General features: G+C 40.3%; 4 protein-coding genes and 1 pseudogene across 5 annotated transcripts; 1 reads left to right on the forward strand and 4 right to left on the reverse strand.

Annotated features, from left to right (window-relative positions):
* Positions 1 to 89: 89 nt before the first annotated feature.
* LOC121783438 lies at positions 90 to 1,679 on the reverse strand. 2 transcript variants are annotated; one of them, XM_042181508.1, is made up of 4 exons: positions 849 to 1,679; positions 538 to 613; positions 389 to 423; positions 90 to 281 (listed from the first exon to the last, which is right to left on the reverse strand). In XM_042181508.1, the coding sequence occupies exons 1-4, from the start codon at positions 860 to 862 to the stop codon at positions 149 to 151; spliced, it is 258 nt and encodes an 85-aa protein (XP_042037442.1). In that variant the 5' UTR covers positions 863 to 1,679; the 3' UTR covers positions 90 to 148. The 2 variants fall into 2 exon arrangements, with proteins under 2 accessions (XP_042037442.1, XP_042037441.1); XM_042181507.1 differs by having other exon boundaries at positions 538 to 1,679.
* Positions 1,680 to 1,722: 43 nt separating this feature from the next.
* Positions 1,723 to 3,377, reverse strand: LOC121783439 (2-hydroxymuconate semialdehyde hydrolase). Its single transcript, XM_042181509.1, has 5 exons — positions 2,871 to 3,377; positions 2,489 to 2,759; positions 2,221 to 2,316; positions 2,056 to 2,123; positions 1,723 to 1,960 (listed from the first exon to the last, which is right to left on the reverse strand). The coding sequence occupies exons 1-5, from the start codon at positions 3,218 to 3,220 to the stop codon at positions 1,843 to 1,845; spliced, it is 903 nt and encodes a 300-aa protein (XP_042037443.1). The 5' UTR covers positions 3,221 to 3,377; the 3' UTR covers positions 1,723 to 1,842.
* A 2,751-nt stretch (positions 3,378 to 6,128) lies between these two features.
* Positions 6,129 to 6,972, reverse strand: LOC121783331 (copper transporter 5.1-like). The gene has a single exon (XM_042181375.1). The coding sequence runs from the start codon at positions 6,815 to 6,817 to the stop codon at positions 6,389 to 6,391; it is 429 nt and encodes a 142-aa protein (XP_042037309.1). The 5' UTR covers positions 6,818 to 6,972; the 3' UTR covers positions 6,129 to 6,388.
* A 10,125-nt stretch (positions 6,973 to 17,097) lies between these two features.
* LOC121785559 (protein DECREASED SIZE EXCLUSION LIMIT 1-like) lies at positions 17,098 to 18,455 on the reverse strand. Its single transcript, XM_042184014.1, has one exon. The coding sequence runs from the start codon at positions 18,243 to 18,245 to the stop codon at positions 17,184 to 17,186; it is 1,062 nt and encodes a 353-aa protein (XP_042039948.1). The 5' UTR covers positions 18,246 to 18,455; the 3' UTR covers positions 17,098 to 17,183.
* Positions 18,456 to 22,454: 3,999 nt separating this feature from the next.
* LOC121783982 lies at positions 22,455 to 24,512 on the forward strand (annotated as a pseudogene).
* The last annotated feature ends 158 nt before the right edge of the window (positions 24,513 to 24,670 follow it).

Consider the following 24,670-nt stretch of genomic DNA (forward strand, 5'->3'; position numbering starts at 1 on the left):
ATGATATTATCCCGAGATTAACTATTGAACTCTATCTACCGAAATAAACGATGTTAGTAAGAAGACGCAATCTTATCCAATCCATCAAGTCAAACACCACAATTATATTTTATAATGAGAGAATTTTATTCATACTTTACATAAACAACTACCTTGATGTCAAATCTATTACAACCCAAGTAAGAAATTCCATACAATATTGTTGAATTGGCCTGGCTGTTCTAGCTGAAGAATATGTGATCTTTTTTATGACTTGTAATTTGGCCTTCTGTCCATGCAACCTGCATTAATCTATTTATTAATAATCACATTTTATAAAAACATGGCATTAATGATTTCATGTGGAAATAAAATAAATGTAACAATGAAATATTGAATGAATACATACCTCTTGAGTTCCTCTCCTCTCTCCAGCAAAAAAATCTGGGTCATTTTTAGATAATAGGAGTAATTTTTTAAAAATACATATCGTTCAAGAAATTAGTCAACAAAATTATTTGAACATATGTAAATCCAATTCAATAATTTGTCACATACCTGTGAAAGGGGAGGTAAGGTTACAGTCTCATTTTTTCCATTGTTAAACTCTTTCAAAAGCTCCAGCTTCTGTTTCCTATTTTTAGAATACAATTTTTGGAAATACCGATAATAAATTAAAGTTAAAAACTCTTTGGCTAATGTTTTAGTTACAAATTTCATTTCGAGACTTAATCCTTGTAATCATAAATCTTCTTTTAGTTTGTCACATTCCACTTTAATTTTTTTTAATTTTATCTTATATTTCGATAAAAATATGACACGATACATCGAAATGCAATATAAAATGTCATACTAGAAGACTGACTTACGTCAATATAATCATTGAGCACGAAGTCGGGAATGTAGGCGAAGGCCGGGAGACGACGAATCGGAGGGAAGACCGTAGCTGACCCGGCCGTGACGGGCAGGAACAGATCCTCGATTTTGACACAGGAGGTGACCATTATGAGTACTTTCCATCAAAAAAAGGAGTACTAAATTATGGACATATAATATAATTATGTTGTAGTCAAACAATTTAGTTTGAAACATTAAGATTTTTTATAAACTGACATATGATTCTAGAAAGCAATGTAGCAAGTTGTTTTTTACAAATTTCATTAAATATTGTTTATATAAAAATAAGATGTATTTATGCCGGTGGAATTAATTAATATTGTCTCCCCTTGCAACTTGTGCTAGTATTGTAGCAGTAGTACTTATTTAATTGGAGGAAATGATAAATATGTCAATTCTTTGGGTTTAATAATCTATAGAATTACTTTTGAGTTTTATTAGTACTATGAAATTATCAAATGCTCCTTCATGGACAAAAGGAGAAGACTTAGTCCTAAGAGTGCCCCAAGATTGAACTAATAAGAGACTACCTGAGATTAATAAATTATGACCGATGAGTTAAAACTAATCGTACATTGTATTGTTCGGAAATTTAACTTTATTTATTCAAATAAACAACTTTCGTAAGACTCAATCTCATCTAATATGGAAAACCGCAATTTTATTTCATTCTCAAACTAATAACCTAAGTACTACTCTCTTCGTTTCTTCATAGTTGAGGCGAAACTTTTCGGCACGGAGTTTTAGAAATGAATGTTGGGTTTGTTAAATAAATAAATAAAAAGTAAGAGAAAGGAAAAGGTAGGAGAGAATAAAGTATAAAGTGAATAAAGTAAGAGAGTAAAGTAAGAAGGAGAAAAAAGTTACTATATATGGAAATGATTCAACTATGAAGGAACTACTCGAAATAGAAAAATGACTCAGCTAAGGAACGGATGGAGTACTACTATATAACTTTTGGAAGATCTATGACAACCCATGTAAGAAATTCTTGACAATATTGTTGAATTGGGTTGGGTGTTCCAGCTGAGGAATGTGTGATCCTTTTTTTATGACTTGTAATTTGGCCTTCTCTCCAAGCAACCTGCAATATTAATAATCACATTATAAAAATATGGCCTTAAATATTTCATGTGATCATAAAATAAATGTGACAATGAATATTGAATGAATACATACTTCTTGAGTTCCTCTCCTCTCTCCAGCAGAAATATATGGTCATTTTCTCCCCACACAAGCAATACTTCCTGAATTTTCGATATTTAAGAAACAAATTATTTGAATATATGTAAATCCATTTCAATATTTTGTATATTAGAATATACCAAGGATTAAAAAAAATACCTGTGACAGGGGAGACAAGGTTACAGTCTCATTTTTACCAATATTCAACTCTTTCAAAAGCTCAAGCTTCTCTCTTCTGTTTTCAGAATACAATTTCTGAAAATATAGATTACAAATTAATGTTAGGAAATTAAATGATGACAAAGTACTATGTGACTAATTCTATTCAATTTACCTTAAAATTGAATAAACAGAGGTAAATTGAATAAACATATGACACATAACATCGAAATGCAATATAAGATGTCGTATTAAAAGGTAGACTTACATCAATATAATCATTGAGGACGAAGTCGGGCACGTAGGGCGGGGCCCGGGAGACGACGAATCGGATCGACGACCGCAGCTGACCGGCTGTGACCGGAAGCAACAGATCCTCGATTTTGTCCACGCCCGCTTGCTTCAACAGCCGCCCATTGTCGCTCCGCCGCATGTTCACAGCGGAGCTCGCGATCACGACCTTCTCCACCCTCTCCGGCCACATCTCCGCCATCTGGTACGCCACGAACCCGCCGTAGCTGGTCCCCACAACCGAGTACCTATAAAATCCATAACACTTAATAATATTATCATAATAATCAAATGTAGCATCTACTAGATTATTTACTTATTATTGACTTTTTTTAATAAAAAATTGACCTTTTTTTTACCTAGTGACTCCGAGGTTTTCCATCAGTCTGACAAGACAGGTGGCTTGAAAAACCTCGGAGCGGGCAGGGGACCGGGTGTAGGATTCGCCAAAGAATACGAGGTCGGGGATGTAGAGGTCGTATTCTTTGGCGAAGAAGGCGGCCTGGTGCCGCCACTGCCAGATGCTAGCTGGGCCGAAGCCATGGACCAGGACGAGCTTCGGCTTGGCGGTGGGGGCGGGCGGGCCCCAGTAGTGGATGGTGGTGTCGCCGTCGATGTCGGCCGTCTGAGAGGAAAGGCCCGCCGCCGTGATGGAACGGCGGAGGAAGCCGCCGACGAGAGAGATGACGCTGAAACAAGAGGTCACCATTGATGCCGGAAAATTTGAAGAAAAATGGGATTTGAGCTGAGGAATTTTTGTATATAGTGAATCAGTAACAAATAGTACTAATAATTGCTGTGTCTTTGGAAAATTTTCTAGTAGTTATAGAATTCGATGTCACGAGAAAAAGAGAGTGAGTTCCATAAATTGACAGACATTAATATTTTAACCACTTTCCTTCTCAACCATAAATAGGTCACAGCTGCATAATTTATTGCAAATTGCTTAATATGTGATCAATTTAATTACAGCAAAAGGCGATTCCGTCGCCTTGGCAGCCCCCACACTCCGGCCCGACATCATGTGAGGGGGTTTAATCAGGGTACACAGTAGCCCGTTAAGGGGAGGCATTAACCCACTGGCTGCCAGAAGCCCATCTCCCAAGGCCTCACACTTGTGCCTGAGAGATGGAAGAAACTACGCGACAGCAGTGGGATTCGAACCCAGGCTCATTGCAGCAAGATTTGCCCCTCCGTTGCCAACTGTGCTGTTAGCCTAAAGTCCGGATACTATATATCCTAATTTCTACCATATCAAAAAAATTATTTTTGACCACCGTAAGTCTTGGAAGTTTTTTTTTGAAATTGAATTAGATCGGGATTATTCGAGATTAATTCTACAAAAGTGTCATGAAATTATAAATATTGGGTTTTATGTATCCAACCAAACAACATTTATAATACTCAATTGTACTTAATTTTTCAAAGCAATTATTTATCACTTATCACCAATAGATCAACTATAAACCAAAGGAATCAGATTACGAATCCAAAATCTATAATTTTACAATCACAAGATGAGATGGTGTATGATATTTGTGTGTGTGTGGACTTGAATGCAATAACATGGATTTAGTTGGCATAAAATTAGAATTGATGGGAAAGATAGGGGGTGGGTTAATTAGGATTCAATTGGGTTGGTTGCTAGTAATTTATTCAGAAAGGTACGTATTTTAGAATGCCAAAAAGAAACGTCACTGAAAAGGAAAATGAAAATATGAGCTGTCGGAACATATTTATTCGTCTCAATGCAACTAGCTTCACTATATTTTATTGGTACAAATTGTTAATGCAACTTTTTTAACATTTTAGTAGTAAATCTTACCTCATTAAACGTCCACTTTTTTTTTATATAACCACAACTTCCACCATCAGTTTTTCACATCACAAATAAATGCATATGTTACTACTTGTGGCTAATCAAAGTCAAACTAACCTATGATCAACGTGAAGCCTCCGTGTCGCTGGGAGCATCCTCATCCATGCTCTTATTAAAGAGCATGGATGTGAGTCCGAACTCATTTTTATTAGTAATTTTTAACTCTATATTTTTTGGCAAGAGCACAACACTCACATTCATGCTCTTTCGCAAGAGCTTGCTCAACGGTCCCACCATTCTATTATTTAATTTAAATACTTCAATTACTAAAAACATTTCCACAATATTAAATGCATTAATAATAAGCGAAATACTACTACAAATTACTAAAAAAATTAAAAGTTACATAATTAAAATCCTAAAAATTAAAAAAAATCTTAAAAATTGAGATTGAGAGAGTTGTTTGGTATAGCGTCATTTTTTGTGTTTGAAATAAGAGTATTTATAGATGAAAGTTTGAATTTTGGATAAAAATAGTGAAAAAATAAATTAAAAGTGTGGAAAATATGGTTATATTTTATTAGGAAGTGGGAAATTTTTTTTTATTAAATCCGAATTTTTCAAATTTTTCAAAAAAATTAATAATAAAAAATGATAAACCAACGGCCAACCAGGATATGCCACGTCGGCTGCTTGTGCTCTTACCGTTGGCACGGACGTGCTCTATGTATCGAGCTGGGCCGTGCCGTTGGCAAGAGCACAGTGGCGAGCAGGGGTCTGCTTTTGCCGACCGCACGGACGCCGTCCTGCGCAAGAGCACCGATGGGCATGCTCTAAAGCTCGAACAACAGCGTCACCGTGAAGAGGCTCCTCCCACCATTGTAGGCGTTGCTTTTTCCCATCGAACTAGAGTTTTCAAATTCACCAACTCTATTGTGGACTGACCAAAATAGCAAAATGAAACTTCTACTCAACGAAATATAGAGTACCATTTAGTAATTAATAAAAAAAATATGTATGATCAATAAAAGTATTTAATTTAATAACTGTTGACTTTGTATTAGAAAATATCATACATCTATCTTTTAGGCCCTGAAACCTAGAGAGCGACGTCAAGATTTCGGCAATTGTAAAATTTACACTGAATTTTCTTTTATAAAAGTTGATAATTTGATTTTACTTAAATTATTCAAGATAAAATATAGGACTCCCTCCATCCCAGCTAAATTGAGACAAATTTTTTAGGCATGGAGATTAATAAATTGGCTTAAAAAGTAGGAGAAAGGAATGAGTAGGAAAGATAAAGAGAGAGTAAAGTAGATGGTGAAATAAAGTAAGATTTATTGGATGTTTTGTTTTATTATTAAGAAACGAAATGAAACTTAGTTGGGACATTTCAAAGAGAAATACGACTCAACTTAGTTGGGACAAAGAGAATAGTATAATTTAAAAATAAGATTGATGTACATATCAAATAAGATTGAATTCCATGTAGTCCATTTTAAGAAGATGGATAGATAGAGCATATTGCTTAATCTATAGAGGACATTGTGGTTCATTCTCAGACCAGATTGATCTCGAATAATTTTGAATTAATTTAATTTCGAACATAACGATAGAGACTAATACTTAACCAGGATAGCTGAGGTTAAGAAATCGCGATGTAGTATTCATACACCGCACAAGATCAATCTCGAATAGTTTGGGATCAATTGATTTTTTGGACAATAGACAAGTTAATCTTGAATAATCGCGCAATTTATCCGAATCCGAAAATAATATAGTGTGAAGCCCATAGTTAAAATACATTTTGTCCAACAATATCAAACTTATAAATCATACACAATTTCCCCATACGAATTACTCCATGATTACACAGATCCAAACTAAATTCAGTTTTTTTCGAATTAAGAAACACTTAGCAATAAATTAAAGGATACAAACTCGAAACCCTATCCCAAAATACAAAAGAAATCCAAAAAAAGACCAAATCAATCAGAGCCGATCCGATCCGATCCGATCTCAATCGATTCCAATACCAACACACCTCAATCCAAATCAAGCGCAGGCGCAGGGGTTGTCAACCACCACCACATCCTCATCGCCGCCGCGGAACGCCAGGTATCCGGCGGCGAGCCCGACCACCACCGCGATGAGCACGCCGGCGTTGAACGACATCACCGCCAGCATCAGGAAGTACCCAATCGCGGAATTGACTCCGAAAAGGACCGCTCCGGCGATCTGGTAGGGCCCCCAGCGGAGGCCGCCGAGCTTGTTGAGGAGAGGAGCCTCGGCGGCGGAGTAAGGAGGGGGTTTGGCGACGGAGAGGAGCTTCAATCGGAGGCGGCGCTCCTCCATGTACTGGTAGAAGGCGCCGAAGAGGAAGAGGGCGAAGAGAGAGAGGAAGTAGCCCGGCCAGGAATTGGTCTGCCATGAATCGAAGAGGATGGTGACGCTTCGGCCCCAGTAGAAGGTCATGTGCATCATCGTTGCAGATGGAGGAGGAATTTTGTTGTTTTTTTGGGGAATTTGCAGCGTTTGAAAGGGAGTTTGATTTCGTGTAGTTGGTGGGGATTGGGTTGGTTTTTTTTGTTTGGAAAAAAGGATTGGAATTATTTATTCCTTTTTTCTAGGTAGCTTTGGATTCTATGGTAGTTTATTTTATTGGTTTTATATTGTACAATTTGTACTACTGTACTCTTCTTTATTTCGAGTACTCCATCCGCACCAATCAAGTTGAATTTTTTTTTTCACACGTTTTAAAAAAATCATAATAAATAGTTAAAATATAAATATAATAAAATAAAAGTGAGAATTATATAAAAAAAATCTTATCTATGTTATTCTCGTTTGTACTTTATTATATATATCCATTTTAACTATTCTTTATAATTTTTCCAAAATGAGTGTAAAAAAAAGTGACTCTACCTATTTGGGACCGAGGAGTAGTATTTTTAGTTTGTCCCTCAATTTTAGAAATCTTCTAAAAAAAATTATGAGTTGAGAAATAATTTCTATTTTCTTATCGATTTTTTTTCAGTGAAATTGTCTTTAAAATTGACAATCAAATGAATTAAATAATGTTATATATTTATAAGAAAACGACATTAATATGAACAATATTAATTGACAACAAAACTAAACTTCATGATTTTTTTGCCAAGAATTTTAACATTGGGGGATGTACTACCAAAATTAACCAAACTTCTTGTTTGTTGGCAATTTGCCCTTTTATTTGTGTTGTACTCCCTCCGTCCGACATTAGAGCATCCTAAACGCTACAGGCCGGGCCGCAAATCGCGAGTCCCGGCCCGTGTCGCGCGTTGGAGGAGACGGTTTTCAGGCCAGGCCGGTCTCGGGGTCCGGCCTGGCCTGCGTTCGACGTGCATGGGCCGCAATTCGCGCGTCCCGGCCCGGCGTTGCATGCTCTCCGGGCTGGGCCGCAAGTCCCCAAATTTTTTTATTTTTTTTTCGATTTTGTGTCTATAAATACGGAACTATTGTGCACCATTCTTACGTACATTACTGATTTCAATGCTCTAGTATTCACATATTTTCAGCTGCAATGGATTGGTTTAATAGGGATGAACGTCAGATGAACGAGTTCGTCAATGCCAACAATTGGTACGTGCCAGCATCACCCCCATCGCAACCGACGCCTAGTCCGGGAGTGGGTAGCAACATCGACATAACATCACCAGTAAGCACTGATGAGTACGAGATCATTGATATGGAGCCCGCTGAAGGGCGGGGCAAGGGCAAGGTTGCGGATGATGAGGGCCCGAAGAAGTATAGTCCGCAAGAGACATTGTGGCTGGCCAAGAACTACGTCGACGTCGTCGAGGATCCTATCACCGGCAACCAGCTGAGCGGCAAGGTGTTCTGGGAGCGGATTGCTGAGAAGTACAACGTTGGGCGTCCTAAAGGGTCGTTCGAGCGTAGCTACGTGAAGCTGCGCAAGCATTGGGGTCGGGTCCAGAAGGAGATGAGCAAGTGGACTAACGTGGTCCGGATGTGGCCGAGCGGGCACAACGAGATGGACCTCGTGGAGAAGGCCAAGGAGGAGTTCTTCGCTGACGGGAAGAAGCACTTCAAGTACTTCGACGTTTGGAAGATTGTCGAGAAGAGCCCGAAGTACACCGGTGGTGCCGAGCGGACGACAAGTGGGGCACCGAAGAGAACCAAAGTTTCCGCCGCCGGAAACTACTCTTCGAGCGAAGGAGGTCCGGCGATCAACCTCAACGTGACAGACGACGACGTCTTCCTCTCATCCCCTAGTGCTCAAAGCCATCCGATGGGAACAAAGACGGCAAAGAGGAAAGCGAAGGGGAAGGCAACTGCGAGCTACTTCGCTATGCCGCCACCGCCGGCCAATCAGTCTCTGGACAAGATCGCCGACTCTATGTCGGAGATGAGTATTACCTGGCGGATGAGCCAGCTGACGGAGTTGACATCGAGGGATACCTCGATAATGTCGTCGTTCGATCTCGAATTGCATAATGAGATGATCGCCTATCTTCGCGCCCAAATGGAGAAGTAGTTTTTCTAGGATTTGTAATTTTTTTTAGGACTTTTAAATTTTTTTCTAGGATTTGTATTTTTTTTTCTAAGATTTGTAATTTCTTTTTTCGAATGAACAATTTACTTTCCTGGTTTGAATTGTTCAACGTATTGCATTTACGAGTCAAATAGGTTGAAGTTGTGAATAGTGTCATTTATTGGTTGCGGCCCGGGTTGTAGCCTGCAGGGTTAGAGCAGTTATGGCCTGAGACTCAAATTTGGGGGAATGATGACGTGGAGGGGACTTGAGGCCTGAAACCGGGCCGGGGTTAATGATGCTCTTAGGAGTCTCATTTATTGGCGGCACGAATTTTAAGAATTGTTTAGAAAAGTGAGTGGAAAAAAGTTAGTGGAATATGGATCCCACTTATATATATTAGTTTTAAATGAAATGTGATTAGAATTAGTTAGTGAAAGGTGGGGCCCTATTATTATTTATGATAAAAGTGAAAAATGGAAAAACGAGACTCCTATTTGTGGACGGAGGGAGTAATTAGATTGTTTTATTCACAAAGCCATATTGCTCAAAATTGAATTGGTTCAGTTAATATTATCTGATATTGAATTAGATGCTTTTAAGATTGTACGTGATTGAGTTGGTTTGAAGGATCAAACTATTTACCAAAGCCATATTGATCAAGATTTAATTTGCCACATAAAATTGTTCAAGATTGAATAAGATTCACTAAGAATTATTCGGCAAAGAATTGGTTTGGCGGAATTAACTATCGATAACTTATAAAATTATACAAAACTCATTTTCCAATTCCGACATGTTAGTATTAAAAGAGAAAATATATTTTCAATTTAAAAATCTGAAAATAGAAACTTTTGGACATGAATATTAAGAGATTGTACAGAACGAATTAAATGCAACTTAAAACGTCCTAATAAAAAAAATTCTGACGAGCTCGAAATTTTCAATGGCCTATATAGTCAAATCAAATTTCTAAAAGTCGAAATGCATGTAATATAATGATTAAATCAATATTATAAAAGCCAAAATAAATTAGAGTTTTATCGGTGGACATAATAATTGATTTTTTCAGGTAGCCTTTAGTGTATCCTTTATGCAACATAATAATTTATGTTATTCCTCCGTCATTTACAAATGGATTTTAGTTAAAAATTGAGTACAGATTCAACCTGGCATTTTCTAACATGTTACATATAGTACAATGATCGTAATGTGTAGTACACATTTGACATTACACAATTTACTTAGATTAGTTAGATCACTACAAATGATGAAATTAACACATTTACATAATTTTTGGCCACATTATCATTCTTCTCAATTCTAGTCTTAAGCCACAATCTCTACAGTGTACACCTTCATTCAAGTCAAAACGTTTAACTTACATTATTCATTTGAAATATATATATAATTATCATAATTAAATTCATAAATTCATAATTCAAAATAAAAATTAAACAAAAATAATTGAAATTATTATTTGATATTAATATGCATTAAAAACACGCAAATTAATAATTTAAATTAAAAAATGTAACTCCAAGAATTAATAATTTAAATTAAAAATAGTGCAAAATTAAGAATGGGCATGAGAAAATTAAGAAAGGGCCCTGCATATATGACCCAATTAAAAAAATGTAAAGTTAAGAAAGACCTACAAATTTTCCCACTTCTTCTTCCCATTTTTTTCTCTCTCTCTGTATGCAATAGCTATGATGTATACTAAAATAACTGACATAATGTTATAATTATAATGTAAACGTGCAAAGTAAAGAAAGATTATGGTTGACAAGGTTAAACATTAAACAAAGTCTTCCAAATATGTGGGCCTTCGTGGGATGTGGGCTGAGCGACGTTGGGCAGCTATAACTGAAGTTGGGCCAAGGAGCTTATTTATATAATACGAATTTTAATAAATGTAAAGAAAAATTATTTAACAGAAACAATGGAATGTTGTTGGGATTCAATACGCACAAGACTTTCACACACTCAGGTGAATCACACACACACTCACAGTTGTATGATAACTCACAATGCAGAAGAACACACACTCACACTTAGAGTATCGAAGATGGTAATCTTGGAGAGAAAACTTGAAAACTCTTTATTGATTTTCACTACTAACTACGTACATGGTTTTGAGCTATTTAAAGCTCTACAATCAAGTAGCAACTGCTACTAACTAACTACAAGAAGAATCAAGAAAGCAAGAAGAATAACTGCTACATCTCGGCTAACTAACTGCTGCACCAACGGCTAGTTTCTCTAGGCCGAACTTCCTTCTCGGTTCAAGACCGAACTGTTGCTTCTTCTTTTTCGGCTCAAGACGAACTCTATTCTTGACTCAAGACCGAACTTTCTTTTCGGCTCACAACCGAGCACTCTCTTCGGCTCACAACCGAGCTCCCTTCTCGGTTCACAAACCGAACTCCTTTCTCGGTACACAAACCGAACTCCTTTGCTTCTCGGCTCAAGACCAACTGTCTTCTCGGCTCAAAGCCGAACTCAAAGCCGAGCTCAAAGCCGAGCTTCCTTCTTCTTCTCTTCTTCTTCCAACTGAAATGAGCACTCCATTATTACAATTCTCCACCTGAGGGCTCATCTCAGTTCTCGCACAAACATTGATCAACTTCTTGCAATGATCAAACTTGTCTCTACTTAGAGATTTAGTTAGCATATCTGCCGGATTGTGCAAGGTGTTAATCTTAACCACCTTCACCCTTCCCCTTTCAATCTCATCTCTAATAAAGTGCAACTTTATGTCTATATGCTTGCTCCTTTCATGGAAACCCGGATGTTTAGCCAAGCATATAGCTGAGCTGCTGTCACAATGAATCACCATTGTTTCTTGGTCAAAACCAAAATCAGAAATTACTCCCTGGATCCAAAAGCTCTCCTGTACAGCTGCAGTGAGAGCTATATACTCTGATTCTGTAGTTGAGAGAGCAACTACACTCTGCAGACCTGATTTCCAACTGATCACAGTTCCAAACATGGTGAACAAATAACCTGTTTGAGACTTTCTGGTGTCCAGATTTGCAGCATAGTCTGCATCACAATACCCCTGCACAACCTCCTCAGATCCACCTTCCCAGCCATTGAACACAATCCCCCAGTCCTTAGTTGACTTCATGTACCTCAATATCCATTTAAGAGCATTCCAATGCTCCTTCCCCGGGTCTGCCATGTATCTGCTAGTCACTGAGATAGCATGAGCAAGATCTGGTCTTGTACAAATCATAGTGTACATGATACTCCCAACAACACTAGCATAAGGGATAGCCTCCATCTCATCAGCCTCTTGCTTAGTTTTAGGCGCTTGTTCCTTTGATAATCTGAAACTTTGGGACAAGGGTGTTGAGGCAGGTTTAGCATTCTCCATTCTGAATCTCTGCATAACTTTGTCAATATAATCAGTTTGCAGCATCCACAGCTTCTTGCAGCCTCTATCTCTCTGAATATGTATGCCTAGGATCTTCCTTGACTCTCCTAGATCCTTCATTTCAAAGCTCGACTTCAGATCTTGTTTAACTTTCTGGATTTCTGTCATAGAAGGGCCTGCAAGTAGCATATCATCCACATAGAGTAATAGGTAGGCAATGGGAGTCCTGCCTGCCTTCTTGATGTAAATACAATCATCATATTCTGATTTGGAGAAGCCAATCTTCTTCATCTGTGCATCAAACTTCTTATTCCACTGTCTAGGACTTTGCTTAAGTCCATAAAGACTTTTCTGTAACAGGCACACCTTGCCTTCTTCTCCAGTCTTCACATAGCCCTCTGGCTGTTCCATAAAGATAGTCTCCTCTAGATCCCCATTGAGGAAGGCTGTCTTCACATCAAGCTGTTGTAGCTCCCAGTCTAGCTGGTTCACAACTGCCAACAAGATCCTAATCGAAGTGTGCTTAACAACTGGAGCAAATACTTCATTGAAATCAATTCCTTCTTGCTGTGTGAAGCCCCTAGCCACCAGCCTTGCCTTGAATCTGATTCTATCTTTATCAGTGGTCTCAATCTTTTTCTTAAACAACCACTTACAACTGATCAGCCTCCTTTCTTTTCCATCTGTAGTCAGTCTGGATTTATCCACCAAAATCCATGTTTTGTTCTTGAGTAAAGATTCCATTTCCTCATTCATGGCTTCAATCCACCTTTCTCTGTCTTTACTCTTCATGGCTTCTTTATATGTGAGAGGATCTGCAATATCAATGCCCTCAGCAGCACAAAGTGCATAGTAGACCACATCAGAAAACCTTTCAGGTGGTCTTGTATTTCTTCTGCCTCTATCTCTTGCTATCTGGTACTCTCTGGCAGAATCTGCTGAAGGCTCATCAATTTTTCTACCTCGAGCTAGAGCACCATCATCATCTGGTTCAGACTCACTTTCTGAGTCAGAGGCTCCACCTGCTCCTTGGCAAAGTCCCACTGGCTCCACCTTGAGGAAATCACTCTCAACTTCATTGGAGTTCAGCTTCCTTTTTAAGTATGGCATCTGATCCTCCAAGAACACAACATCCCTACTCACCACCACCTTCTGCCTACCAGGCTCAATGCACCAGAGCCTATACCCCTTAACACCCCTCTGATACCCCAGCAATATGCATTTTAGAGCCCTAGCCTCAAGCTTACTTTGCCTAGCATGAGCATAGGCTGCACACCCAAACACCTTGTATTTTGAGTAGTCACTATGGGCTCCATACCACATGTAATCAGGAGTCTCAGACTTAAGGGCAGTAGATGGACACTTATTTATGAGATAGGCTGCTGTATACACAGCCTCTCCCCAAAATCTGTTGCTCAGACCAGAACTGAGTAACAAGCACCTTACTCTCTCTAGGATAGTCCTATTCATCCTCTCCACAACACCATTTTGCTGGGGGTTACCAGGAACAGTGCGGTGCCTCTTCATACCCTTCTCTTTGCAAAACAGATCAAACTCAGTAGACAGGAATTCCAAGCCATTGTCAGTTCTTAGGCATTTAACACTCCTTCCCTTCTCTAGCTCCACCTCTTTACACCATATCTTGAATTTTGTGAATGTCTCTGATTTTTCTTTCAGTATATACACCCACAGTTTCCTAGTGTAGTCATCAATAATAGCAAGGTAGTATTTCCCACCACCAATTGAGCTTACAGGTGAAGGGCCCCAGAGATCACTGTGTATGTAGTCTAATGGGGCTGTAGAAGAGTGAATACCTGTAGGATAGGGTGCCTTCTTTGCTTTTCCAAGTATACACTGCTCACAGGGGTCCATCTTGTTGAAATCTCCAGAGATCAGGCCCTTCTTGATGAGTTCTTTCAAGCTTCCTTCTGCTGGATGGCCCAATCTCTTGTGCCATAGCATTATGGAATCATCTGACACTGCATTGCTTTCTCCATCAACGGCCTTAGCCTTCAGATAATAGAGAATGTGCTCTCTGTCAGCCTCCATCATCACTGCATTCCCAGATTTCACAAGCATCTTTCCCTGACTCATCAATATGGTGAACCCTTTCTCCTCCAGCATTCCCAATGAGATGAGATTTCTTTTCACTTCCGGAATATACCTCACCCCAGTTAGGATCTTTATAGAGCCATCTTGCAAACTTAGCTTCACTTTCCCTATCCCTTTGATCTGACACACATGGTTATTTCCAAGAACTACAGTCCCTGATGCTTCCTGAAGATCATGAAACCAAGATTTGTTGGGGCACATATGGAAGCTGCACCCTGAGTCCATTATCCACCTGTGACTGATCCCATTATCACTTACATTCATGAGTTGAGCAGGGGGATCAGTACTCTCTACACAATCAGAAGTGTTGTGGCCCTCAGAGGCTAGTTTTCTCTTCCAGGCATGGCAGTCCTTCTTCAAGTGCCCTGGTTTCTTGCACCAAAAACATGCTCTGGTTTCCTTCTGAGCATCAGAACTTGAGGGTTTAGAGCCCTCAAACTTTTTCTTGAAGTTCTGTTTTTTGAACTTCTTCACATTCAAGGCCTCTGCTGCTTGAACATTGGAGCTTGCAGAGCTTCTGCTGGTAGTCTTCTGGAGTTCCTTAGCCATCAAGGCCGAGTAGACTTCTGCATAGGTGATAGGCTTATCTCTGCCATAGATAATTGCATCACTCAACTGGTCATACGAGCTAGGCAAGGCATTCAATGTAAGAATGGCCTTGTCTTCATCTGAAATTTTAACATCCACACAGCCCAGATCATCAATGATCTTATTGAACTCCTCCAACTGCTCTATGATAGATTTTTCACCAGAAAAACTATAGGCATAGAGCCTCTTCTTGAGATACAGCCGGTTAGCCAAAGATTTTGCCAGGTAAACTTCATCTAACCTGTTCAAGATCTCCACCGCAGTCTTGGCTTCTTGAACTTCCCTCAAGACCTTATCTCCAAGGCACAGAATCACTGCAGAATGTGCCTTGAGCTGCATCTCCTCCATCTTTGTCTGAGCTTTATCATCAAGCATTGGAGCCTTTCCTTTCTCTTCTGTATTTGCAAGAACTGCGGCCAAGCCTTGTTGAATCAAGACCGCCTTCATCTTCATCTTCCACAGGCTATAATCATTCTTGCCTGTGAACTTTTCTGCATCAAGCCTTGCTGCCATCTCTGAAACCGTTTGATCCTCTGCAAATCAGCTTCAATATCCCCTTCCCACAGACGGCGCCACTTGTTGGGATTCAATACGCACAAGACTTTCACACACTCAGGTGAATCACACACACACTCACAGTTGTATGATAACTCACAATGCAGAAGAACACACACTCACACTTAGAGTATCGAAGATGGTAATCTTGGAGAGAAAACTTGAAAACTCTTTATTGATTTTCACTACTAACTACGTACATGGTTTTGAGCTATTTAAAGCTCTACAATCAAGTAGCAACTGCTACTAACTAACTACAAGAAGAATCAAGAAAGCAAGAAGAATAACTGCTACATCTCGGCTAACTAACTGCTGCACCAACGGCTAGTTTCTCTAGGCCGAACTTCCTTCTCGGTTCAAGACCGAACTGTTGCTTCTTCTTTTTCGGCTCAAGACGAACTCTATTCTTGACTCAAGACCGAACTTTCTTTTCGGCTCACAACCGAGCACTCTCTTCGGCTCACAACCGAGCTCCCTTCTCGGTTCACAAACCGAACTCCTTTCTCGGTACACAAACCGAACTCCTTTGCTTCTCGGCTCAAGACCAACTGTCTTCTCGGCTCAAAGCCGAACTCAAAGCCGAGCTCAAAGCCGAGCTTCCTTCTTCTTCTCTTCTTCTTCCAACTGAAATGAGCACTCCATTATTACAAAAACAAATCCCAGTTGGAGAAAATGGCCAAATCGAACTTCCATAATGTGGAAAGGAAAATAGAAGAAATGGCTGTAGTTTTCCGGAAACAGTTTGAAGACCAATACAGGATCCTGAGCCGTAGGATAAGGGTTGCAGAACAGCTACAAACTGAAAACAAGGAGTGGTACCGAAAGACAAGGGACTTGTATGAGAAAGATGACAGGGACCTCAAAGAGATGACAGCCAGAACGTCTACTGAACTGAAGAATGTGAAGGACTTGACGGTTACAGCAAACGAATTACTCACAATGATAGACTCAAAGACCTTGAAATTCAAGGAATGCACTGCCAAACTCCAGAATAGGATGTTGAAAGCCTCGCGTGGGATCAACTCTGTGAAACAGTGGGCAGCAACGAAGAACAGATCCATGTCACACTTGAAAGACGATTTAGACTGCTTGCTAGCTCAGCTTGATGACAAGGAAACCGAGATATTGGCATCCCGAGAGAAGGTCTGCAAGTTAGAAGATACGGTGACAGAATTAGAGAAAATTATAGAAGAGAACGAAGATGAAATGCAAATACTTACAGAGGAGAAGAGGGAGGCTATACGGCAACTATGTATATGGATAGACTATCACAAAGGCCGATCGGATTTCTACAAGGATTTGTTGTCTGAACGCAGGAGGCATGATAACATCTTGGCTGCATTGTAAGAATTTTGTAACTTGGTAACCGTAGCTACATGAAACCATCAAACATCATTCATCTAAACAGCAACATACAGTTACCATGCATCCCGACGTTTTTGCTGAATTAAACTTAGCACCAGAACAGCAGAACACAGTTTCAATCATAGAAAGGCGCCTAAGTAAACAACAGAAGCCGAAGTACATTAAGTATTCAAAAGATACTCTCAGCAATCCAAACATACTATTTCAAAAGGGTAAGAAAATAGACCATTGAACAACAAAACAAAGCACAATCTTATAAATGTACCCTTTGTTTCGCGTAAGTTCTAAACTTGCAACAAATTATACATTACATGTCAATTTCTAGGAGGATAAAGCTCCCATAACGCTATAGTGGCATCTTCTGAAGATGAAGCCATCAGTTTACTATTAGCTGAGAATGTGACAGCATTGCAAATTGCGTGATGGTATTTCAGTATAGCCAACGCATTCCCTTTCCGATAGTCATGTATCCTCACCCTGTGATCCCATCCAGCAGTGGCGAAAATCTTACCATCTGGCCTTATGGAGGTCCCTGCTATACCGGGTCTCTCCAAAATAACTTCTTTCTTGACCAAACACGATCCCATTGAAGGATTCAAGCTAAATGTCACAATTTTCTCATCAGCAGATCCGGAAACCCCTCCTCCACATGAACTGTCAATAGACAAGCTTAGGACTGCCTCCGAGTGAAATTTCACACTAGTCACCGGCAAGGAAGGATTTCTCAAATCCCATAACACCATTGATCCATCCTCAAACCCAGCAACAACATGTGCATAAACCTCCGACTCAGATGGCAAAAAGGCTCCAACAGCCATGCACATTCCTCTCGACTTTGCAGAACGATCCACTGAGCTCGGAGGCAGCTTCACAAGCTTTTCAGCAGTGTTAACATCCCAAATCTCAACTACAGACAAGTCTTCCCCAGCTGTGGCAACATAATTACGCCCTCCAGTCTTCGAGCCAACCTCAGTTTCGTGGGGATTCTTGGATACTTTTTCAGTTGGCGTAATTTCGGCTTGGGGGTTGTCGAATACAGAGAGCTTGCAGAAGTGATACGAATTCGTATTAATCGTAGTGAGAGGGCTTCTGGACAGGCCAGCTTCTCCTAAGTCCCAGAGCTTGATAGCTCCATCCCTTCCTTGACTAATCAGTCTGTTCTCACCAGCAGCAGCAATGCTGATGATGCCATGAGCTGCACTGTGAACCCATGATGATGAAATGGTCCTACGCTGCAACGTGTCCCAAATTCGCAGCTCCCCATCAGTGGATCCGCTGAAAAGGATGTTCTTGACTGGATGGAAGCAAACATCCGTAGCAGAAGCGCGGTGGCCTCGGAGAACAGCCACAGGATCGGGAGGAGGCCGCTTGCTCATTTTTCTCTCTCTCTGGGGCAATATGTCAAACAGTTTGGCACTCTGTCCAAACCACAAAAGACACCACGCCTTCTAGGGAAATTTTTATTTATCTAGATATGTGCATAGAAGATTTAATCGATGATCAATTCATGGCGGAGCGGTATTGGAAGAGATTGATGATTCCAGAGCTTTATAGAGAAAGAAAAAGTCTTTGACCAGATACTTCATCAATTTTATTTTATTCCCAATTTCTATTGTTAATAGACTCCTTTTCTAATTTTCTGCTCCTATTAACAAAACAAAAATGTGTACTATCAATAATTATTGTTTTCATTAAGAGCATCTCCAATGGCGGCGTCGGCACCGGCTAACTAACTACTGCACCAACGGCTAGTTTCTCTAGGCCGAACTTCCTTCTCGGTTCAAGACCGAACTGTTGCTTCTTCTTTTTCGGCTCAAGACGAACTCTATTCTTGACTCAAGACCGAACTTTCTTTTCGGCTCACAACCGAGCACTCTCTTCGGCTCACAACCGAGCTCCCTTCTCGGTTCACAAACCGAACTCCTTTCTCGGTACACAAACCGAACTCCTTTGCTTCTCGGCTCAAGACCAACTGTCTTCTCGGCTCAAAGCCGAACTCAAAGCCGAGCTCAAAGCCGAGCTTCCTTCTTCTTCTCTTCTTCTTCCAACTGAAATGAGCACTCCATTATTACAAATGTCTATCATACTTTTATATCTCTATTTGCTCACAAAAAAAGCTAATTTGTGGACGGAATGAGTTTGCAAGTTTATAAAATAATAGTGAAGCTGTAAATTTGATCTGTGGGTAGTCCATAATGCAAATTTGTGGTAATTTTTAAAGATAAATTGAACCAAAGTCGTTTATCTAGACAATAAGTTTAATTCATTTGAACTTCTTTTTCAATGTTTGAACTCTTTCAACTTCAATGGTAAATTTAATCTTTTTTTATTTATTTTTCCACTCTCGATAGGGCATCCACAGTGGGGTGGATGATAGTTCGCCCGATACATCGGGCGAACTATCGGTCGCCACTGTAGCCATGCGAACGATGGCACATCCATCGTCCACGCCCTATGCTTCGTCCGCGGACGATAGGGCTTCGACCACGCATCGTCCGCGGTATCGTCCACCCCACTGCGGGTACCGCGGACGATGCAACGCGTTTTCCTTTTTTTTAATTCTTCAAAATTTATTATATATATACACCCCAACTTCACTCTTCCTTCACTCCATTTATTATATATATACACCCCAACTTCACTCTTCCATTCTCACTCTTCCATACACTAAAAATGAATCTCAGTGATTACTCAAGTCCGAATAGTCCGATGTTCAGTGGTGGTGCACGGTGGTCGGGTACAGACCCTGATGTATACCGGCCCTGATGAATACCGGCCCGTCGATCAATCCGGCGTCGAAAATTAGGGTTTGTGCATTTGTGCATGTTGAAAAGAAGAAGAGTGAGAGAAGATATTTTATTTCTTGAATGATCCAAATGAATAACAATGTCCACTATTTATAATAGTGGATACCCTAACTTAAGGAACAAGAAAATAATCCTAATAAATATGAAAAGAAATGGTAAATTAATAACTAACTAAATAATATAGATATGGGGATAATCCTAGGAATATGCTCGTATCAACTCCCCCAAGGTTAAAATTCACCTTGTCCTCAAGGTGGAAACCACGACACAATGAAGAGCGACGCGAACAAGAGCTTTGGCGAGCTCTCCCCTCTTGGATCAAACGCACAACGAATGGTTAAGCGTCTCCCTTCACCAATTCCTCGGCGACCAGCTTGGCCGCTTGATTGTATATTCTCCCCACCAGATATCCACCCAAACATAATAAATCCATCCTGGAATAAGATTTCCATGACTTCCTTTCGTATGAGTAGTGAACCTAAGCCTCGATTCAACAAGGGCAGCAAAATAGAAACCTGCGGCAGATTCTTATCATCATACACCATATTTTTCTCGGCCGCTGCCTCGACGAGCACTTGCGGCGACTCCTCGACGTTCTTGACGATCTCTTCAAGGACCTTATCGTTTGGCACATCAAGAGTAGCGCCAACATTGTGAGTAGCGTTGTTGGGAACTATGCCTTTGGAAACATCCTCACCAAAATACCATCGTCGGAGTATTATCAGCGGGCAGCGGTGATGGCGGCGGGGCAGTAGCGAGCAGCGTCGCTGTTGCTGCTGAGCGACAGTGACTCGACGACCACCAACTCAAGGGTGAGTGTGGCAGTGTTGGCGGCAGCGGTGGGTGCAGCGAATGGTTGGAAAACGGCAGCGGTTGTGGTGGTCGATATTCCGGTTGCCGTGGATGATAACCAGATTCGTGCCACTATAAGGCAGGCGTGAGGGCTTATACTCGGGCTGCCATGGGGGGTACCCGAAGGTCGAATATCGCGGCTGAGCGACTGGATCCCAACCATTATCTGGCTGTTGAGCAGGTTGGTAGTCTGGTTGATCCCAACATGAGGGCTGGTGCGGTGAGGGCTGGTCGTATTGCTGAAGTCCGAGCTGTCGGTGTTGGATGGGTGGGTTCCAACAAGTTGTTGGGTATTGTGGCAGGGGATGCAGTGTCGGGCTTGGTTCGGCTGTGTAGCAGGGCTGGTGGCTGGTGGCCTGGAATGGCGGTTGTGCGGCGGTGTACAGCGTGGCCGCGTCGGGTGGATCAGGTTCGGGCCGGAGCCGAGAGTGCGTTGCTGCTACCCTGCGCTCATGCTCAACCAGTCGGGTCTCGAGTCGGGCGAGCCAAGCGTGGATATACTCCAACGTTGCTGGTGTTGAATTCAGTTGCAAGCCTTCGGAAGCTTGCGATATCTCCGGCCATGAACGAATATTGACTTCGGCCATGAGTTCGAGAATGAAAGCACCAATTGTTAAGGAAGAAGTTCCTCAACGGTAGATTCAGCGTCGAACGTCGCGGGAGCTTTTGCCAGTCGATCAATCCGGCGTCGAAAATTAGGGTTTGTGCGTTTGTGCACGTTGAAAAGAAGAAGAGTGAGAGAAGATATTTTATTTCTTGAATGATCCAAATGAATAACAATGTCCAATATATATAATAATGGATACCTTAACTTAAGGAACAAGAAAATAATCCTAATAAATATGAAAAGACATGGTAAATCAATAACTAAATAATAAAGATATGGGGATAATTCTAAAAATATGCTCGCATAAGAGGAAAATGTAGGGAATTTTCTGCACAGGTGAAAAAGGTTACCCAATTTTTTTGAACCAATTATTTTTGCTATGTTATATGCAGACTTACATGATAGAATTCATTCAAATGATAAACACACAAGCTTCTGATCTTTCTCTCAACGAAATGCTATACTTTTATTTTTTACTTTTGTTTGTTGTTTATTATTTTTATTTAACGAATTCCGGAATACAACTAAAGAGACTTTGATTAATATTACTGATTATTGATGGTGGAATATTGATGATATATTGAAATTAGAATAGAGATACGTATAACTGTTCATAACCGTCGATCGCATCTCAATCCAACGGCTGATATTCCACCACGCTTGCAACCCATCCGCCATTGAGTAATCCACCGCATTATGCCTACGAAGCAGCCACGATCATTAGAGCATCCACAATGAGACTGACCCCCGCATAGCCTTCACACTGTCACATCATCAGCACTAAAATTCTCCTGCCACATCAGCTTGCCACATCAACTGGACATCATATAGCTCTCACATAGCCTTCCCACTACCTATCCACATCACTAATAACAATTATATAATTTAATTTACAATCGTATCAACATACGGAATTTAATTTACGAGACAAATACGGGAAATTCGAATAATACTATTAAAATTTAAAAAGTACATTAATTTTAAAAAAATACAATAATTTTAAAAAAAAATACAAAAAATAAAAGTACAATTAAAAAAGTAAAAAAAATCAAGTGGTGCGAATGAAAATGACGTTCAAAGCGCGTATATATAGTGTTTTCGAAAAAAAAAATTAAAAATTAAAATCTGACGCCGGTCTGACTCCGATCCGAGGCCTACAATGGCGCCGTGAGAACCGGCGTTAGAACCGGCGTCATCACACGAATCGGCATGGCCACGCCGAAGTTGACGCCGATTTCGCCGACGCCGGTCGTAATGGTTCGGCGTCGGTGAAAAATCGGCGTGGCGGTTTTGATGCCTCCATTGCTGATGCTCTTAGTTTGTCTCCGTCCGATCAAATCTAATCCAACAATTGCTGTAGCTCGGATTTTCTTCCCTTCTCTCTCTTGTGTGTCTGCGACACTGATATTTACGTCCCGCTCTTTTTCCTAAATATCTAATCCATCTCTCTCTCTCTCTAAATTCATTGTTTTTTTATTATGCTGATTGCAAGAGAAGAACTGCAGGAGCCTACTATGACGACGAGCGCAATTGCAGCGAGCTCTCTGCCTTCGAGCAGTGAGAGATCTTCAAGCTCAGCTCTCAACATTGAAGCAAAAGAAGGTTTAACCAATTCCTATCTGACTTAATTTAATTTTTTTCCCTTGGATTTGTAAAATTGCATCATTTAATATGGATTTTGTCGAATCTCGAATGAAAAATGTATGATTCTCCATTGTTAATTTTTTTGTTTTCGTCATAAAAACTAATAGTAGTACTAGATCATGATCCCTGCTCCTGTGTTAGATTTGTCTTTTAATTTTATTTTAGAATGTTGCTAGCTTGGTAGTAATTGATCACTGAAGTGTGCGAGATTGTGCTAGTTGATGAATTTTGATGCAATCTGTGAGAATGTTGAGGTTGCTTTATTCGAATTTCACGTGATTTTGATCGGAAAAGTGAAAATTGGAATTGCATAGAATTTAGTCTTGTTTTTCTAAGATTAGTTTAGTTTACATGATGATTTGATGTTTAAAATTGGTGTTTTGTTGCTAAATGAAGGTATGGAGAGTGATGATGAAGTAAGAAGACTGCCGGAGATGGGTGGCGCAATAGATTCCGGCCGCCGCGGAGGCTCCGTGGCCGGAGCTGTCCAGCCTTCATCCGGTGGTTCTATAAGCGGAGAGGGAGAAGTCCGGCTGATAAAGAGAACAAAAGGTTGAAAAGGTGAGCCACGAATATATTTACTTGTCCAATCACATCTTGCCATGTCATTGCATTCCGCGATCTTTGATCGATTTTCACAAACTTAAAATGTGATCATACCATGACTTTGTTCTTGTTTAGGTACATTAAACATCCCGACTTGTCAAAACAACGTCAATTTGGACCATCTAAATTATCCCGACTTATCCAAGCCACATAGCTCAAGTGGTTGAGAAGGGTGGCAAGGATATGACACCATCCTGGAGGTCTTAAATTCGACTCCTGGATCGCGACTTTGGGATTAATTCCCTGTGGGCCTGTTCAAGGTTGTTTCCTTGGGGCTTGACAAGCTTTCGAGCCTGGACGCGTCTGAGGGTGGCGGGTAGTCTACCGGGGCTGAACTCGTCGGAGGGAGTGCAGTCTACGAGCCAACATTGGCTAGTTCACGCCCGAACCCGTCGGAGGGAAGCTAAAGTATTCGAGCCACGAGGGGCTGTGGTGGGCTAGTTCGCTTGCCGAATGTATCTCGAACTCCTATATATGAAAAAAAAAAAATTATCCGACCAGCCACGCATGAATCAATTTTTTGTCGAATAATCAAACGTTCGCGATCTTTGATCGATTTTCACAAACTTAAAATGTGATCATACAATAATTTAGATGGTCCAAATTGACGTTGTTTAGGCAAGTCGGGATGTTTAATGTACCTAAACAAGAACAAAGTTTATGATTTTTACGATAATACTACTAGTATAATAAGGGATATACTTGGCGTGTGATGATGAAAATAGGTTGTTGAGGAATCGGGTTTCGGCATAACAAGCAAGGGAGAGGAAGAAAGCGTATGTGGGTGATTTGGAAGTTAGAGTTAGAAGATTTGGAATCTAAAAACGCTGAGCTTGAAGAGCGACTTTCCACTTTTCAAAATGAGAATCAAATGCTTCGAAAGGTTAGATTTCTTCTCATTTATCTTCTCTAATTCATGACTTAGATTTGTGAATTTAATTGCCATCTCTTAAATTGCAGATACTGAAGAATACAACCACAAGAGGGAAAGAAATGACTTTTTTTGTGGAAGTGATAGGGAGACTTCGAACTTGTATTACTTGGATCTTTAGGAGAGTGTACCTCAAGGGTAACAACATGTACTATGAATTAATTGTAATGCTAATTAATTAATCAAAATGATTTCATCTCTACTTGTTTATTTTCATGAATTCATGATTATTAATACACTTTCATTGAGAGAGGATTGATCAATAAGGATGTTGACCCTTAAATATAGAGACGTACCTAGATGGGGTCGGAACCAACCCTACTATTAATTGACCTTTGACCTCACAGTAGCTGT

The sequence above is a fragment of the Salvia splendens genome, chromosome 21 (genome assembly GCF_004379255.2).
Source record: "Salvia splendens isolate huo1 chromosome 21, SspV2, whole genome shotgun sequence".
NCBI classification, from domain to species: Eukaryota; Viridiplantae; Streptophyta; class Magnoliopsida; order Lamiales; family Lamiaceae; genus Salvia; species Salvia splendens.